Source organism: Nannospalax galili, unplaced genomic scaffold (assembly GCF_000622305.1).
Source record: "Nannospalax galili isolate Female #2095 unplaced genomic scaffold, S.galili_v1.0 scaffold1615, whole genome shotgun sequence".
NCBI lineage: Eukaryota > Metazoa > Chordata > Mammalia > Rodentia > Spalacidae > Nannospalax > Nannospalax galili.
In genome coordinates, this window is record NW_008335851.1 from 532,270 (window position 1) to 550,222 (window position 17,953).

The 17,953-nt window shown below is 51.4% G+C and overlaps 1 protein-coding gene across 12 annotated transcripts in view; it reads left to right on the top strand.

Moving 5' to 3' along the window:
* Positions 1-14,594, top strand: part of Bin1 (bridging integrator 1) — a 59,421-nt gene extending 44,827 nt beyond the window's left edge. For 2 of the 12 annotated variants that reach the window (XM_008830650.2, XM_008830651.3), the window contains 10 exons: positions 886-968; positions 4,514-4,661; positions 5,915-6,043; positions 8,961-9,068; positions 9,471-9,494; positions 10,612-10,719; positions 11,601-11,672; positions 11,912-12,022; positions 12,229-12,330; positions 14,009-14,593. In XM_008830650.2, the coding sequence (XP_008828872.1) occupies positions 886-968; positions 4,514-4,661; positions 5,915-6,043; positions 8,961-9,068; positions 9,471-9,494; positions 10,612-10,719; positions 11,601-11,672; positions 11,912-12,022; positions 12,229-12,330; positions 14,009-14,116 (993 nt within the window). In that variant the 3' untranslated portion in view covers positions 14,117-14,593. Of the gene's footprint in view, positions 1-885; positions 969-4,513; positions 4,662-5,914; positions 6,044-8,960; positions 9,069-9,470; positions 9,495-10,611; positions 10,720-11,600; positions 11,673-11,911; positions 12,023-12,228; positions 12,331-14,008 lie in introns of all 12 variants that reach the window. The other 10 variants (XM_029562298.1, XM_029562299.1, XM_008830652.2 and 7 more) reach the window with 6 other exon arrangements.
* Positions 14,595-17,953: the final 3,359 nt, after the last annotated feature.

The window sequence follows — 17,953 nt, forward strand, 5'->3', positions numbered from 1 at the left end:
TGCAAAAGACCCAGGTTTGAATCCCAGCACCCATATGGCAGCTAACAACTGTCTGTAACTCCAGTTCTAGGGGATTCTGTCCTTCACGGGCATTGCACAACATGGGTGCACTTACCTACATGCAGGCAATACACTCATACACATAAAAATAATAAATAAAACATTTAAAAAATTAGAGATATTTTAGAGAAGGAAATCTTTATACAAAGTTAGTCCAAGGCACACAGACAGAATTGTTAAGTAGAAGGAAATTTTAGCTCTGTGTTTCCTAGTTGCCAAAGCAAAGAGTCTTGGTCATGAGAACCACAGTGTGCATGAGACAAACCTCTGTGCTTCTAGTGAAGTTTGTAGAAGTTGTAATGTGATCTAAAAGCATCTTGGCAAAATTATCTTAATAATTAGGATCAATAGTGAATCTGCAAAAACAAGTTTTAGAAACAAAAAGTTGAGGTGCCTCATGTCAGTAATCCAGGTACTTTGAAGGTAGGAGAATTGCTGGTTTGAGGCTGGTCTGGGCAACTTGTCTCAAAATAAAATGTTTTAAAAAGGCTGGTGATGTAGCTCAGTAGTAGAGTACTTGCCTAGCATGTATAAAGCCTTTGGTTCTGTTCCCAGCACCATGGGGAAAAGTAAAAACAGTAGACTCTGTGGTATTGGGAACATCCTTATAGGTAGCAAGAAGAAAAAAGATGGTCCTGGGAAACTGTTAGTAATACTGACAGTGCGTGTCCCCTATTACCAACACCACAGGTTGTCTGGGGTTCAGTGTGCTGGTCCCACTCCCATTGATGGGGCCAGAGGAACTTGTTCCTGATAGAGGCAGAGGTGGTCCCAGGGAAGGTGTGGCTGTTGAAGCTCAGCCTCCTTGCTCTTCCCTTCTTACAGCTCAATCAGAACCTCAACGATGTCCTGGTCAGCCTAGAGAAGCAACATGGGAGCAACACCTTCATGGTCAAGGCCCAGCCCAGGTGGGTTAAGGCTGACTGCAGATGGGGCCCTCGAAGGCAGTGGGGCCCTGTAACTTGGCGACTGGTACCACACAGGCATTTCCTTCCTAGACTCTGCCTTGTCTTCTTTGGGCTCCATGGTTTGGTCATGGGCCTCTGGGAACCTTCCTGGCTCTATATCTTGGAATCAGGGAAGCAGCTTGCGTAGTCCTGTTCCATGGAAGAAGGAGTATGATTGGGAAGTGTGCAGGTCCCTGAGCCTTTGTGGAATTGGAGGCAGGGTTGAGACTGGGCCCCACTGTGGTCTCTGACCTGTAGGTTTACCTGTCTTCTGTTCAAGGGAAGGCCCTAGTCCCTGGATGGTGGTGGTGCCTTGATTTTTTTTTTTTTTTTTTTTTCCCTCTGCTGCCTCTCTGGGGTAACGTCAGGAAATCCATTTCCTGAGGGAGGTTGGGAAGTGGTTTTCCTGTGGCTGAATATCAGTGGAAACAACCTGGAGTCTGGGATTTTTCTGTCTGTCTGTCTCTGTCTTGTCTGTCTCTGTCTCTGTTTCTGTCTCTCTCTCTCTCTTTCTCTTGGTATCTGGGTAAGTGTATACTCTGTACATACTCATCATACACCGTGCAAAACGCTGTGGGCCCTAGCACCACACTGTCTGCACAATGGGGTGATTATATCTACTTATTGGGGTGTCTAGGCTGCTGCCTAAGGACTTGGCAGAGTGTTTCAGTGAATTTTGTTAACATTTTTCCCTCTCCAGAAAGCATGTGATTGACAGAGAGGGAAGCATGTGGGTAGAGATGGGAAATGAGGCCAAAGGTGAGTTTGAGGTTACTGAGGAGACACCCTTGCCCAGTTGGAGGGACTGTGGGGCACAGGCTGGGTGAGCAGGCCATGCATAAAAATGGTTAGGGAAAGGAAGAACTAGAAGCTCTTGACAATACTATCCACCAAGGTGGCCTGTCTTTGGCCAACCCTAGCGGCCCAGGGCCTTCCAGGACCTGTCGGCACCTGACACAGTCAGGCAGGGAAGGACACAGGACAGACAGGGGTAGGCGGTGCAGACTCAGGGTGGAGGGACAAGCCTTGTGGAGGGAAGGCTTGGGAGGACCTACCTTTTTGGTCTGAGGACAGTGGGGAAGGCCGGGGAAGGCTGAGGGTAGGTGGGGGAGGTTAGAGATAAACACTGGGAAGCAGGATGCGGTGGAAGGTGGGGGCAGGCTGAAGTGGGGGCTGGTGGAGGGCAGGTGGGAGGGCAGGCCTGGGCCTTCCTCTAAGCAGGCTGGCAGAGGACTGCCTAGGGCCCGCTGCCTCAGCGCTTGCCCCTGCCCCAAATGAAGCCTCTACATCCCACCATCCCCACAGAAAGAAAACTAAACTGTTCTCGCGGCTGCGCAGAAAGAAGAACAGGTACCGCCGCTAGTGCAGTGCTGTGGGCCTCAGCCCCACCGTGACCGCGCATGCACCCTGTGCCCTGCGCCCTGCTGAAGGGCCCACTAACCCCTAACCTACCCGTGTGGCCTGTTGCCTGGGGATTTGTGTTGGAAGGGGATGCCAGGGGTACAGTAGGAGGCGCAGGGCACCTCATCTGAGGGCTATTGTAGCTCTGTTCTATGCATACCCTGTTGTCTAGCTGTGGGCCACTGTTGACCTGTGCACTTACAGGAGGAAAAGGTACTGACTGAGCAGAGGACAAAAAGGAGCACTATTAACCGCCCCCCCAGATGCCCTGTTTTAGTTATGTGTCTTAACTAAACACGTGCACTCCTGTAAAATAACTCCTAACAAGACAAGAGGGTCCCAGCAATGTGCCTAGTATCTTCTTACCCTGCCCCAGATCAGGCAACTGGGACACTAGTTCCAGTGGTCCTTCCAGACTGTTCTAGAACTTCACATGCCAGCAGCATAGCCAGCTGCTTCATGTGACTCTCAGGCAGTCCAGTGTGATCCTGGAAGCTGAGCTGGTCATGTTAATTTGTTTAAGTTGAGTAGACCCACTGTGACTGGTGACTACCACCTTATGCAAGCGTGGATGGAGATGTGTATCCTCTACTCTTGTACTCCCAGTGGTTACACACTCAGTGCACATCTGCAGCCCGGTGTTCTCAAGTAGATCCTGCTGCTCAGGACTTTGCCCTCTCCCAACCACCACCTGTCTGTAGTGAAGCCACCACTCTGTGTTCATGCCCTGCCTGGGCCTCAGGTGGCTTTCACTGTTCTCCAGGGTGTGCACTGAGCTGAGGACACCATGATAGGGAAGGTGTGGAGATAGTAAGTGCTCTTGGGCGGCAGTGGCATCTGTGCAGGTGGGCAGAGGCAGGTGGGGAGGCAGCACAGAAGTTGATGAAGCAGGCTGAATGGAGGGGCTGTTGCCTGATGGGAGAGAGACTTAATTTGCCTCTAGGATGTTTGGCTTGTTTGTGTCGTGGACCTTGGGCGGTAAGACGTAGGTGGGGTAGAGCCCAGTCCTAGCTGGTACATCTCTGCATCCAAGGCAGCCACCCTGTGACCCTCCCAGGAGCATGCCCTGGTGCCTTCACTCCCATTCTTCTCGCTATGAACACAGTTCCACATGGGGATCCACAGAGTTCACATATGTATGTTTCATATGTATGTCCATGGGGACATATACATAGTCACATGTGGCTCCATGGAGCTCACACATGCATGTACACAGTTTCATACATAAGACCATGGAGCTCACACATACACATACATAAGACCATGGAACATACACATCTATAATTTCACACATGAATCTATGGGGATCACACACACATATATGCACATAGAGTTTACATATGAATCCACAGGTACACACATAGATTCACATATGAATCTATAGGGCACAAACAGACACATAGTTTCATATGTGAATCAATGGGACATAGTATGCACAGTTTCATGTATATCCATGGAACTCACACATGAACACATATACATTCTGTTTTATCTATGGCTCCATGGGCCTCACATATTACATAGTTTCATATGTAGATCCATGAAGCTTACACATGCACATACAGTTTTACATGTGGTCCATGGGTACATACATGCACATAGTCTCAATAGGGGGGCACACACAGTGGAGTTCACACATATACATGTAGTCTCAGTGGGGCTCATATATGCATAGTCTCAGTGGGATGTACACACAATTTCAATAGGGTGCAGACATGCACACACAGGCTCAGTGAGGCACACACATGCACTTACAATCTTAATGGGATATACACATGGACACAGTCTTGGTGGGGCACACACATGCACGCACAGTCTCAGTGGGATGCACATGCAGTCTCAGTAGGCACACACATGCTCACACAGTCTCAATGGGGTGCACATATGAACACAGTCTTGGTGGCGCACATACATGCACTTATAGTCTCAGTGGGGCTCACACATATACACACAGTCTCAATGGAATGCACACCTGTAATTCCCCATAGACATCCACGGGGCTGTGCACACATTCCTACTTTCTCCATACTGCTCTGTATCTGCTAGTTCTTTGTTCTGCCAAGGCTTCCTGAGATCACTTTCCCATTTTTGTCCTTCCTCTGCAGTGACAATGCCCCTGCAAAAGGGAACAAGAGCCCTTCACCTCCTCCAGATGGCTCCCCTGCTGCCACCCCTGAGATCCGAGTGAACCATGAGCCAGAGCCGGCCAGCGGGGCCTCTCCTGGGGCCACCATCCCCAAATCTCCATCTCAGGTAGGCCCAATGTCTCCGTGGCCTGTCCCTCCTTCCTACTCTGCTATGCCTTCTTCCTCCTCCATCATCCCTTGCCTGGATCTGTATGGGTTTAGAGCCCAAGGCTTTGCTCTATGGGGGACTGGTCCTGGACGTCAGTCTCCTGGGATCCACTGAATCTAGGCTTTCTCAGTGACTGTGGTCTACTTCAGGGTGGGACCTGTGACTAGTTGTCCCTCCCCCAAACATCCCCATCCCTGGAAGAGCAGTACCCTCTCATTTCCTGTCTCTGCCTCTGTCCTATTTTCTTGACCCTCTATCTTCTTTCCTCTCTAGACAACTGCTCTGGGTCTGCAGTTCCTGGACTATTCAGTCCATCGTCCAGACTCTGGAGGTCTTACCCTTTCTCTCTAACAAGAGCTGAGGGAGGAGTCCTACCAGATGGCCTCACAGGACCATCAAAAGAACAGAAAGAGAAAGGGCTCAGTGAGGAAGGGTAGGGAGTCAATGGGGACAGACTCAGGGCCTTGGGCTTCTTTCTCCATCCCGCCTTGCTCCACCAAGCCCTCAGAGTTCCTGTAGAGGCCTTGGGAACCAAGTGGCTCTGAAAGAGATGACCCAGAGCTGTCCACACTTCCATCCACTGGGTCTTCCCCACTGCACTAGGTAGTGGAGACTATTAGCACCCATATTCTACAAAGACAGAAGGCAGGCTTACGGTGGCTACCTGCCTGAGGTCCCTTACCTTGTGGGCAGGTGTGTGGTCCCTGTAGGGACCTGGCTCATGCTGGCTTCCCCAGGGTCAGCCTGAGCTGGGACTCCATCTGGGCAGCTCCAGCCTAGGAAGATGGTGGAATGTCAGAGAGGAAGAAGCGGCCATGTGGGGTGGCTTTTAACTTCAAGTTCTCTCCCACAGTGATGCGGTGGACCCTCCCTCAAGAGCTGTGGGATAATGTTGGGAGCAGGACCAGCTGGGCCGCTCTGCCTTTGTTTATCCCTGCTCCCTCCTCTTTCGCTTCTGTCTCCCCCTTCTTTTTCCTTTCTTTTTGCAGTGTTTTTGGATCTCCTGCCTTGGTCTCCCTTTTGGAGGATGGCCTGCCATCCTGGTGTCTCTCAGGGGTAGAAGGGGTGGGTGGCATGACTTATTTGTTTTCCTTAGTAGCCTGGATGGGACTGTGGCCTGGGTGTGACTAACCTAACTGTGGCTTTGTCTCTGTCTCCCCTGTGTCATGCTCTGCCGTGCATCCTATGCTGCTCCCTCCACCGGCCCACAGCTCCGGAAAGGCCCACCCGTCCCTCCGCCTCCCAAACACACCCCATCCAAGGAGATCAAGCAGGAGCAGATCCTCAGCCTGTTTGATGACGCATTTGTCCCCGAGATCAGTGTGACCACCCCCTCCCAGGTCAGCCGCGGCCACCGCGGCCCAGTCTTTCCCTTCTCTGCTCTCTCTCTCTCGGAGCATGCATGGCCTTCATCCTCCACCCTGTACTCCAAGCTTCTCTCAAGAGCCAAGAATCTGGCTGGAGAGATGGGCTGGAGCCTTCATCTTTGAGCCATCCGTCTCTCCTCTTCTCCATTGTTCTTTCGTATCATTCATTCCACCCATCTGAGCCATCTCATACCAAGGCCAGATAAATGGACATGGTGGTGACAGGTGTTCCCTGTTTCTTGGTGGTGGCAGTCAGCTCAGTAGTCACCTCACAGTGATTGAGGCTGGGGACATGGACAGGTTGGGCACTCAGGGAAAGCTTCCTAGTGTAATTGATATTTATCTGGGGAGTATTCACAGAAACAGTGCTTTAGCCAGAGATAGCAGAACTCAGCTAGGAGAGTTGAGACAGACTTATTGGGGTCTAAGAGTTGCAGGTGGTGGCAGTGGGAGGAGCCAGCCAGAGTCCAGTTGGACTCTGTATTGGCCAGAGCTCAGAAACTTTAGCTCTCGGTGTTGCTGTTTGTAAGTGTCCTAAGAGGCAGGAAATTCTCATCCTCAGATGGACATAAGAGAGGACCCTCTCATGGTAGAGAAATATCTTGTTAGGACTTGGTGGGCAGATACATAGTCAGATCAGCTTGGAGTGATGAGCCCTCTACTTAAGGCTGGCTGCCCAACCTCCCTCAGGGTCTCCCCTTTGTGGATGTGGCTAGTCCAGACTCTGGGTGACTTCACCACAGCATCATGGGGTTGCTTAAGCTGCCCATGCATCTCTGGACTCTGCTTCTCCCAGGGTCATTTCCATAATGCCAGAGATCTGGAGAGAAGAGGGACAGGGTCTGAGGTGGGAGTGTGGAAGGGGCAGCTGGGAATGGAGAAGTTGGGCATCTAGCCCCAATGGAAAGACTTTAGGGTGGAACCATGGGTGGGATACTTTGTCAAAGGCCTGCAGGTATATAAGCTCCTCTCTGTGGGAAGGTGGTATAAAGGACGGTAGACAATCTCCAGGGGCCCGTTGCCAGGGCCTTTCCTCTGAAACATGCCTGTGCCCTGAGGGCACCTGCATAGGTGGCTGGCATGTGTTCAAGGAGAGAGATGGGCTGACAAGCTAAGCATGCATTATATAGCCACTTACCTGTGCCATTTTGTTTGGCTTTCAAATGTCCTCCGTGAGGTGACATATTTACATGGTGAGGGACCTGCAGTCTGTTCCATGGCCATGGGTCAGAGGTAGATAAAGAACGGCCCACCAGGCTCCATGTGTACCTGTCCCCCCATGTCACTGCATGCCTTGCTTGCTGCCACTTATGTCCATCTACAGGGAGCTGGGCCCGTGCATCTGTTTGGGGTGGGAGAGCCCTTTGAGTGGTACTGCATGCACGGGTGGTGGAGTGGGCTCCTGCTAGCCACGATGTCAGTGTCAACAAGCTTCTCTGTTGTGATGTGGTGAGTGGTCTACATTCCTACAGGGCCTCAGTTTGAGGGGTCACCTGCCATGGGCAAGGCTGGGAGAAGATAAGCAGCACCCTGGTTGTAGCCCTCCCCTTCCAGCACCTGGGAGCATGGCTGCCTGGGTTTACTGACTTCTGAGAAGGGTGTATGTGTGTGGAAGGGTCAGGGTTAGTTGCTGTAAGATGAGAGATGCCTGTTCTCTGTGGGTGGGGGATACTTCAGGGTCCTGAGGCTGTGACATCCCCAGCCCAGGTTTCAGACAAATCTCTATTGGAAAGAAAGTCAGCATCTATGAATCAGAGTCCTTTTGTCCTGGGAAAAGGGTCTACTTGGCCTGCTTCAAAGGGATCACAGACTGGCCCTCAGTGTGTCCAGGACTGTCGAGGTTCCTCTAGGGGCCACAGGCCACACTACAATGTTTCCAGCCTGTCTTGTTGGAGGCCATGGGATGGACACAGACTAGGGGCACCCCCCTCTCTTAGTGCTGGCTACTCATGGAGAACAAGTGGAGCTAGGAAGGTACTGGCCTGGGCTTATAGGGACTGTTGCCCCCCACCACCTCCTGAGGGCTGGGGAGGGAGCAATGGAAATCACATCCCTTCTTTGGACCTGGGTAAAGTCCTCCATGGCTCTGAAAGGGAAGCCCATATACAAAACAAGAACTGTAGCTAGGAAAGAGACTCCTTGAAGGTGGCTTGTCCTCTGAACGCTGGTGCTGCTTGGATACCCAGCCTCAGGGTCTCACCTTGATCAATTATTTCTGCCTCATTTAAGGGCAGAACCTGGAGACTTGTGGAGAGGCACTTCCTCTCATAATGGGCTAACCTGGGGCACAATGAAGCGTCATGTGGTGGGGGAGGGATGTACTAGCTCCAGGCACACAGGCCTCCCCAAAGAGAGTCTGGCAGTAGTTGAAGGTGGGCTCTATAGCTGTAATGTAGTTACCCCAGGTGGTCCTGAAGCTCCCTAACACTGGGATCCTATAGTGAAGACTGGCCCCTGGGGTATGAAGGCAGCTTAGTTCTTCCCTTAAACCTAAAGCTAGATGTTAGGTTGGGGTATCCCCAAGTGACTTGACTGGGTGCCTGGGTTGGGATACTGAGATGGGCATGTCTAGCCCTAACTGTGTCCTGGTGCTGCTTTCAATACACAGGGAGGTAAGGCCAGGTGAGCTTGAGGGGGCAGAGGGCAAAGAAGAGATCATGAGATGTGTGTCTGGCTTCTGGCCATGGCAGGCCTATTGTTGGATGTCCTAGTTGGGAACAGGTGTCTTTTTCCTCATGTGGATGGGAACCTGTACTAGTTTGTGTAGCTGTGGGCAGTGGTCTTTAGTGTGTGTGTGTGTGTGTGTGTGTGTGTGTGTATCTTTGTGTGTGTGCAAACCACAGACCCAGTCTGTTACTAACTGCTTTCCCCTTCTGCTGCTGCTATCAAGTTTGAGGCTCCGGGACCTTTCTCAGAGCAGGCCAGTCTACTAGACCTGGACTTCGACCCCCTTCCTCCTGTGGCGAGCCCTGTGAAGGCACCCACACCCTCTGGTCAGGTTGGTTGTGCCTACCACTGCCCATAGCCCACCAGCCTCAGGGTCAGGCCCTGGGCTCTTGTTGACCCACCTGCTGTGTGAGCCACATAGTTTCTTTGAGAGGGCCCTAGGTCACCAGGCCCTTAGCCTGGTGACCTAGCCTTTAGCCTTCTTCACCTCCTTTGGATGTAGGGCAGAGACCCAAGGTGGCGACTGAATAGGTCTCACAACCTCCAGTCACTCAGCATCTGATCCCTCCATTAGCTACCCTTTCTGGGTCTCCCTGGCCTTGAGCCTGGTGGTCTGCTACTAGCCCACAGAGAGCTCAGAGCCTGCTGTGTTGGAGTGTGAGGCATGGGTCCCTGGGTGTGCTTGCCTCCCTGTCTAACCTCTGCTGATTCTGTCCTTTACTGCTGCGCTCAGCCAATCCCATGGGACCTCTGGGAGGTAAGCCACACACTTGCTCTGTACCCACACCTGCATCCTGGGGTCTGCCTCCTTGTGAGTGAGTGTGCATGCCCACTTTCCCCTCTTCTATCCAGGTTCACACATGGCACACTCATGTGTGCTTATATGTACAGGGCCCCACTGAGGCTTCATCAGGTCCACAGGAAAGGGCTCCTTAGTGTAGCTCAAGACTGGGTTCTACATTGGTTAGGTTTCAGGTCTTGTCGGTGTTTGCCTTGAAAGTCATCTAACTGGTCATCTAGGATAGTTGGAGTCTTCCTGGAGGCCTGAGGCCTGTAGGCAGGACAACCTCTGGTGGAACACAGAGATGCACAGGGCAGGGTCAGGAAGGTGTTTTGGGGTCCTTGATGCCTTGAGAGACAGGGAAGGCAGGGTGAGGCCGGTACCTTCTAAGAGCCAGACTTGCACACAAGTGCAAGGCCAGCATATGTGGGACAAAGATCACCCACTCCTGGGAGACTCAGGGAGGGCTTGGAATGTGCCCAGAAGCTGGTGATAGTGAAACCCGAGTTACAGGACACTAGCTGGCAGGGACAGATGGGTGTGACACACAGTCTGTTGGGGACCTCTAGAAGTTCCATAAGCCTGCTTCACTCTGGGGCAGGAGAGATGGCTCATTTGTTAAAGTGCTTGCTGTGCAAGCGTGAGGACCTGAGTTTGATCCTGAAAACTCATGTAGAAATGCTACATGTGGTGGCACCAGCTTGTAATCTCAGCACTGGGGAGGCGGAGACAGGTGGATCCCTGGGACTGGCTGGCCAGCCAGCCTAGCTGAAATGGTGGGTTCTAGGTCAGTGAGACACCTTGTCTCAACACAAAGTGGATAGTGGCATGGGCTGGCAAGGCCATATTGACCATTTTGGTGAATACTGTTGTGTATTTGCATCATACCTATCTGACCCCTTGACCAGGGAAGGAATAGGGGAGTGGGAGGCAGATGAACCCACCAAGCTCTGACTGGGCTGCCACCCCAGGCCACACCCCTTGCCAGTACTGGCCACTCACAACCACCCTCTCTTGTTTTATGTCCCTGCCCGACACACCTTTCCCACCCAACCTCCCCATCCCTTCCCTCTTTCTGGTGGCCTGTCACTAGCCCACAGAGAATCAAGCTGGCAGCCTGCCTTCTGGGGAGCCCTGTGCTGCCGAGGGCACCTTTGCCGTGGCCTGGCCCAACCAGACGGCTGAGCCAGGGCCTGCCCAAGTAAGTGCCGCCCTTCCCCTGTCTGACTTGTTACCATTTCTGGGGATTTAGTATGTACAAAGAGCCAGAGGAGAGGCACAGGATAGACCAGGCTACTGTGGGCCTGAGGGTGAGGATGGCACTGTAGACAGGAGGCCCCAGAATGGGTGTCACTAGGGGTACCTATGGTATGTGATCATGGTTGGAATCACATCTACCCTCTCACTTGCCCACTCAGAGCAAGCTCCCAGAGCAGGAAAGGAGGAACATTTTAGAGCACCTACCAGGTTATTGTAGGCATTTTCTTGGCCTGTCATCATAACCTTATCTATCAGACACTTCCTCCTTTGCTATACTTGAAGACATGGAGTACAGGAAGGTTGGGTTACTATCTTCCAGTACTCAGAAGAGCCTGAATGTTGGTTGAGGTTAGCCCATTACTAAACCCTTGCTGGACTGCTCTGGCTCTGAAGCCATATCTGTGGAGGAGAAGGCAGCATCCAGGACTGATCAAGAGCTACCCACCACCCTGACCATGCTTGATGGGAAAAGGCCATCCAGCAGGCCCGTGCCAACTTGTGAAGGGCCACTATGGCTGGCGGCATGGGCAGGAGGAGGCTGAGACATGGGGTTTAGAGGGCAGGGCCTGTGAGGCAGGGGTAGAGGGTACCAGGCCAGGCTTCTCTGCATATGTGTCACTCCTGTGCCTACCAGCATCTTCTCTCCAGTCACCTCCTATGCAGGGACTGGCCTGGCATATGTCATTTCTAGACTCCCCAGGTGAGCCAGGCCAGTACCCCTGATTCTCCCACTTACACACTGCCCTCCTGAGGTATGTTTCCTGTATCCTGGCCATGGCATCCTGCTCTATGTCTGACACTTTGCCGGCATTTATATTGCAGCCAGCAGAGGCCTCCGAGGTGGTAGGTGGAGCCCAGGAGCCAGGGGAGACGGCAGCCGGTGAAGCATCCTCTGTAAGATGGCAGGGACCACACCCTGTTTTTTTCTTTCCCATTGTCTGTCTGTCCACTGCTGTCTGTCTTCTGCCTACCCACAGCTTTTTGCTCACCTGTGCTAGTACAAGCCAGGGTTCCTTGGAGGATTCCAGGGCAGGGTAGTTTGGGTACCAGACATGGATACCTCCCCTTCCTTCCTGTGGCCCTGTCTCTCTCCACATCACCACCTGTGCAGCTGACATGTCTCTTGTCTCTAGAGCTCTCTTCCGGCTGTGGTGGTGGAGACCTTTGCTGCAACTGTGAATGGTGCCGTGGAGGGCAGCAGTGCGACTGGGCGCTTGGATCTGCCCCCAGGCTTCATGTTTAAGGTGAGCCTAGGCTAACTAATCCTGTAGCCTTTGTCCCAGGTGCCTTGGGAGCTGGGATCACCCTTGCTTATAAGATACCCAGCCCAGGGGCCCTGGGGTTTGCTGCTGAGTCTACTTTACCATGCCGTACCAGAATATATCAAAAGGCCTGTTTGTGCTAGATAGGGAATACAGGGCCCCTTGACATGCTCCCTCGACTTCTGCAGGTACAGGCCCAACATGACTACACAGCCACTGACACTGATGAGCTGCAGCTCAAGGCTGGAGATGTGGTACTGGTGATCCCCTTCCAGAATCCAGAGGAACAGGTGAGCCTAGCAGAGCCTCCAACTTGGCTGCAACTGCAGTGCTAGACTTGGCCAGCAGGGGCCAGAAGAGGCCTGCTTTAGCTGGGTTGCTGTTAGCTGCTTCTCCATCCCTTTTCTCTCAGATTCCTTTTCTTGTCCCTCCTCTTTCTTTTAGCCAGCCATTCTATACTTTCCTCTTTCCAGCGGCCCTACCAACTTTCTGCATCAGAGTTTCTTCGTCCTGCTTTCCCTGCCCCCTGGCCTTGAGGCCTGCTTTCCTCCCAGGCCAGGGTCCCTGCCTGCCCTGGACAGAGCACTAGGCTCATGTCTGCCTTCTAGGCTGGCCTTGCTCTGTCCACACGGAAGTGAGGGCTCTTCAGCTATGTTCCTAGCAGGGTCTTCTAGATTTCTCATTGCTGCAGCCTCCTCATGTTAACTTCAAAGCTGGTTAACTGCTGGGCCTGGGTTGGTGCTCTGCATCTCCTAGGTTGTGGCCAGCTGCTCTGCCCTGGTGCCACTGTTGGTAGAATCAGCCATCATGGGGTGTTGGTGGCACTCAGGCAGACATCTGGGTTTGGCCTTCTGCTGGGCAAAGAAGCTGCTTTCTATGTGGTGCCTGGCAGGCCTCCTACCCTAGGTGGGAGAGGCATGAGCCACAAGGAGTGGCCAGGCCTGAAACTACTGCTGCTTGTGTGTGTGTGTGTGTGTGTGTGTGTGTGCACATGATGTCTATGCATGTACCTATGTGTGTGTGTATGCACACATGTGTGAGTGTGTATGTGTATGTGCAAGTGTATGTGTGTGTGTGTGAGAGAGAGAGAGAGAGAGAGAAAAAAAAATCCAAGGGTTGAGAATATAGCTTTGTCAGTGCCTGTCTAGCACGCACAAGGCCGCGAGGGACTGGTCCAAGGTCAGCTGACATCATAAGTAGACTAAGAGGGGCTGGAGAGATGGCCCAGTGGTTAAGAGAACTGGCTGCTCTTGCAGAGGACCCAGGTTCAATTCCAAGCACCCACATGGTGGCCAACAACCATCTGTAACGTAACTCCAATTCCAGGGGATTCAATGCCCTTTTCTGACCCCTATGGGGATTGCCTGACACAGGTGTACCTGCAAGTAGGCAATATACTCCTACACATGAAAAAAAAAAAAAAAAAGAAATATATTTTAAAAAAAAAAAATAAGCAGACTAAGAGGCTCTGTTAAGATTCTGGGTGAGTTGATTCCTCACCCAGAAATGTCCAAAAGAGTAATGGGCCTAGTTGGTATGCAATAACCTTACCTGCCCTGCCCTTTTTCACTGCTGTCTGGAAAGGCCCAGGCCCAGGAGGGGACGGGAGTCTTGACTCTTGTGAGAGCTGTGAGGGGAGAGAGGCTGCAGCTGGGTGTGGCCCGTTGGCTCTTCACTGTACCTGGAGAGTCTGGCTCCTAACAGGGGTACATCCTCCCACCAGGGCCTGGGCTTGAGGGAATTATTCATTTGTTGGTTAGACCAGTGCAGTCCTCAGGCTTGCTTTGCAGAGGCACAGAGGCGTCCGTCCACTTGGGAAAGGCAGGCTGGTTCATTCCAGGTCTGAATGGGTCTTAGTATTGTGGGGAGGGTCTGCCATGAGGTAGCCAAGAGGAAAGAACAACTGGAACAGGGATCACCTAAGAAGATGTCAGGGCTGGTGTCACCCTGCTGCTCTGTTTGGCCCAGGATGAAGGCTGGCTTATGGGTGTGAAGGAGAGCGACTGGAACCAGCACAAGGAGTTGGAGAAATGCCGGGGCGTCTTCCCGGAGAACTTCACAGAGCGGGTGCAGTGACATCGGAGCCCCTGCAGACTTCCGGGGTTGTGAAGAACACCTTTTCCCGAAAAATGTGTGTTTGTGTTTCCTTTTCTTTTTCTTTCTCTTTTCCGTTTTTGTTTTGAAACTTTTGAAAAGCATCGGGAAATTGGAGAGGAGGCCTAAGCCAGCAGCTGTTCTCCCAAAGCTGCCTTGGTCTTCCAGAGAGCCAGTCAGGCCTGTCCAGTGAAGTTCACGTGTTCCCGAAGCTGCTGTGTCCCCCTAGTTGAGTTCCCGGCGCCCGCATGTGCAGGGCGGGCTGGGGGCGCTGAGCCACCGCGCGCTTGCCTGCCGCTTGGCCTCGCCACCTGGGCAAGGGTCCTCTTCTGGCAGCTGCTGTGGTCGGGGCCTGGACACTGGCCCAGCCTGGCCCCTCCCCGCAGACCATCCGTGTGCTGTTTGAAAATAAGCCCTAGTGTTCAAAACGAAGCGAAACAAAAAAACCTGCCAAAATCACTCCGAAAAGTGCACGTGTGTTTTGTCACCTCTATTGTGGCAGAGTGGGACCCAGGCCCACCGAGGTCCCTTCCACTGTCCCCGTGGTGCTGGGGGCGTGGCAAGCTGCATGGGTGGTACCTCCCTTGGACCCAGATATGCTACCCTGGGTTTCCAGTGGCCGTGGGTTAGCGATCAGGTGGTGGGCACCCCCTGGGTACTCTTCCGAGGGGACCTTATTTCATAAATGCCGGGGATGGGAATGCTGCCGCCCAAGGAAGGAATCTCCTAAGGAGTGGTGCCCTGCAGTGGGAGCCTCTCTCTAGGGTCTCAGACGTTGGGGAGAAAAGGGCCTGGGTGGAGGGCTAGATGGCTGCCCAACTCTGCCCTTTTCCTGTGGCCCCTCTGGACACATTCTAGGGTCTCAGACGTTGGGGAGAAAAGGGCCTGGGCTAGATGGCTGCCCAACTCTGCCCTTTTCCTGTGGCCCCTCTGGACACAGCCATAGCTGTTCTGCTCCGTGAACTGAGGGAGCAGTCCAGCACATAGGACACACAGGCAGCCTGGCCTCAAATGCTGGACAGAATCTGGGGTTGGAATGAAATGCCTATACCCTGCTCTAGGTGACAGGGCTGCCTTGCTGTTGACTCCAGCTTGTGCCTTGTCTGTGACAGATCCAGCTCTGCCACCCATGGCTTCCATGAACACAGCATAGGCAGGTGTCCAGTTGGCAGTCTGTGGGCCACAGGCACCCCGAGATGGCTATGAATGCAGCCCAATGCAAAACTACAAGCTTACTTAAAACATTAGTGTTTTATTGTTTGTTTTTGTAACTCAATTGCACGAGTTCCTGAGTGTGAACTTTGTAGGTGACAACACCTTTCTTGCCCTGATGTCAAAAGGTTGGACATACCTATAGGAGAACATACTAATTTCTAGTTACCTGCCTTGAAGGCTCTAGCTTACCCCCGCCCCTTTCTCCATTCCCTGATATCCACAGGTTCTGTTCCTGGTGCTGGGGTGGGGTGGGGGTGTGGAGCTGGGTTTGGAGCCCAGACCTGACTAAGCTCCATTGCTTCTGTACCTGGGATGTGTGCATCCTGGGCTGTATGAGGCTGTGCAGCCATATTGCCAACATCAGACATCTTCATATGAAAAATTTAAAACTTTCATTAAGAACACTATCAGAAGGCATTTGGGGTTGGGGATTTAGCTCAGTGGTACAGCACTTGCCTAGCAAGTACAAGGCCCTGGGTTTGGTCCTCAGGTCTGAAAAAAAAAAGACAAAATAACAAAAAAGATACACACACACACACACACACACACACACACACACACACAGTATAAAGAAAGCATTTGCACTGGGTTTTTCCAAGATTCAAAGACAAGGTCTTGTTATATAGCTCAGGCTGACTGATCCTCCTGCCTCAGCCTCCTAGTACAGGGATTATAGGCCTTTGCCACTACAGCTGTGGGCGGCTGTGTGCCTGGGAGCATGGTTCCTGTTGGGAATTGAGAACCACGAAGCCTGTATTACTTATTTCATATCTGTAACAAAATATTTGATAAGAGTAACTTAAGAAAGAAGAGTTTATTATAGCTTACAGTTCCAGGGTATATAGTCCATCATGGTGAAGAGGGCATGGTGGCAGGAGGCAGCTGGTCACATTGCATCCACAGTCAGGAAGCAGAAAGACATGAATGCTGGTGCTCAGCTCCCTTTCTCCTTTTTATTCAGCCTGGCACCCCAGCCCATGGGATGATACCATCCACATAAAGAGTGAGTGGTCCCACCTTAGTTAACCCAATCTAGAAAAGGGATCAAAGGCCTTAATTTAAAACTTGGATATTAAGATAGAATTTCTGGATCTGCAAGCTGGGAGGCACAGAGGGTAAAGGCATTTGCCACCAAGCTTGATAACCTGAGTTTGATTCCCAGGAGACCCACATGGTGGAAGGAGAAAACCACTTCTGCAAGTGGTTCTCTGACCTCCACATACAGACTGTGGCATATGCCTCCCCCCCCACACAGGATAAATACATAAATGTAAAAAGATTCTTTTTAACCCCAGTCACAATGGCTAAAATCAAGAAAACAAGTGACAAGTGCTGGTGAGGATGTGGGGAAAGAACCCTTATTCATTGCTGGTGGGAATGGAAATTAGTATAAGCATTATGGAAATCAGTGTGGTTTCTCAAAACATTAAAAACAATTATCATATGACTCCTGAGCATATACCCAAAAGACTGTAACCTACCATAGAAAAACTTGCACATTTATGTGATGTATTATTAACAATATGAAGGAAATGAAATTAGTCTAGATGCCCAGCAACAGATGAATATAATGCAAACATTATATATATATAATGGAATTTTAATGATATAAAGAAAAATAAAACTATGTAACTTAGAGGAAAATGCGTGGATCTGGAAAGTATATTATGTGATCCAGATTCAAGAAGCAAAAAAAGCGCAGCACTTTTCAAAGGAGATGCAAGCTTACAGTGAGCTGAGGTGAGGTTGACTCAAAAACTATCCTGGGACTAACAAGCCTGTGCATGTGTTTTGTCATTCCATTAATTAAGATAATTTACTGTGTGAAGCATTTTCCATTCAACATCAGGTATTCTTGCTTTAGGACTGGTGAGATGGCTCAGTGGATAAAGATGCTTGCTGCCAAGCCTGATGACCTGGGTTGGATCCCTGAGACCCATGTGATAGAAGCAAAGAACTGACTCCTACAAATTGTCCTCTGACCCCCACACATGCATGCATGCATGTGTGCATCTGCTCATATGGGAGAGAGAGTGCATGTGCACATAGACAAAATAAATGTAAGAAATACTTTATTATAAGCAGACATGATTCCTGATTATGACGAAACTGAGGGGAAACACCCTGGTTTCTTGAACAAAGCAATGGGTTTCAGGGTATTGAACCATTTGGCCAGGTGAACAGTTAGTGATGGAACACAGATGGCAGTCCAGGTCTGGGGAATCTCCAGGGAAGCCTTGCCGAGGTCCTTTAGATCTTCCTGCCTGTGTGCAAAGGTTCAGTGTGGCCTGGCCTCCTGTTTCCATGGACTGTCCTAACAGCACTCCAGTCACATGACAAACACCATAGAATATCTTCTTGTGAGATGGGGAGATGACTGGGTGGATAAAAACACTTGCTGCACAAGGACCAGAGTTTGCATCCCCAGCACCTTGTAAATGCCAGGTGGTTGTGGTGGCCTGAAGGTGAAGACAGGATCTCTGGAACCAGGTGGCTAACCACACTAGCACATATAGATGAGCTCTGTGTTCAGCTGAGAGACCCTGCCTCAGTGAATAAGGTGGAGAACAATCAAGGAAGATTCCAGATACTAACCCTGGGCTT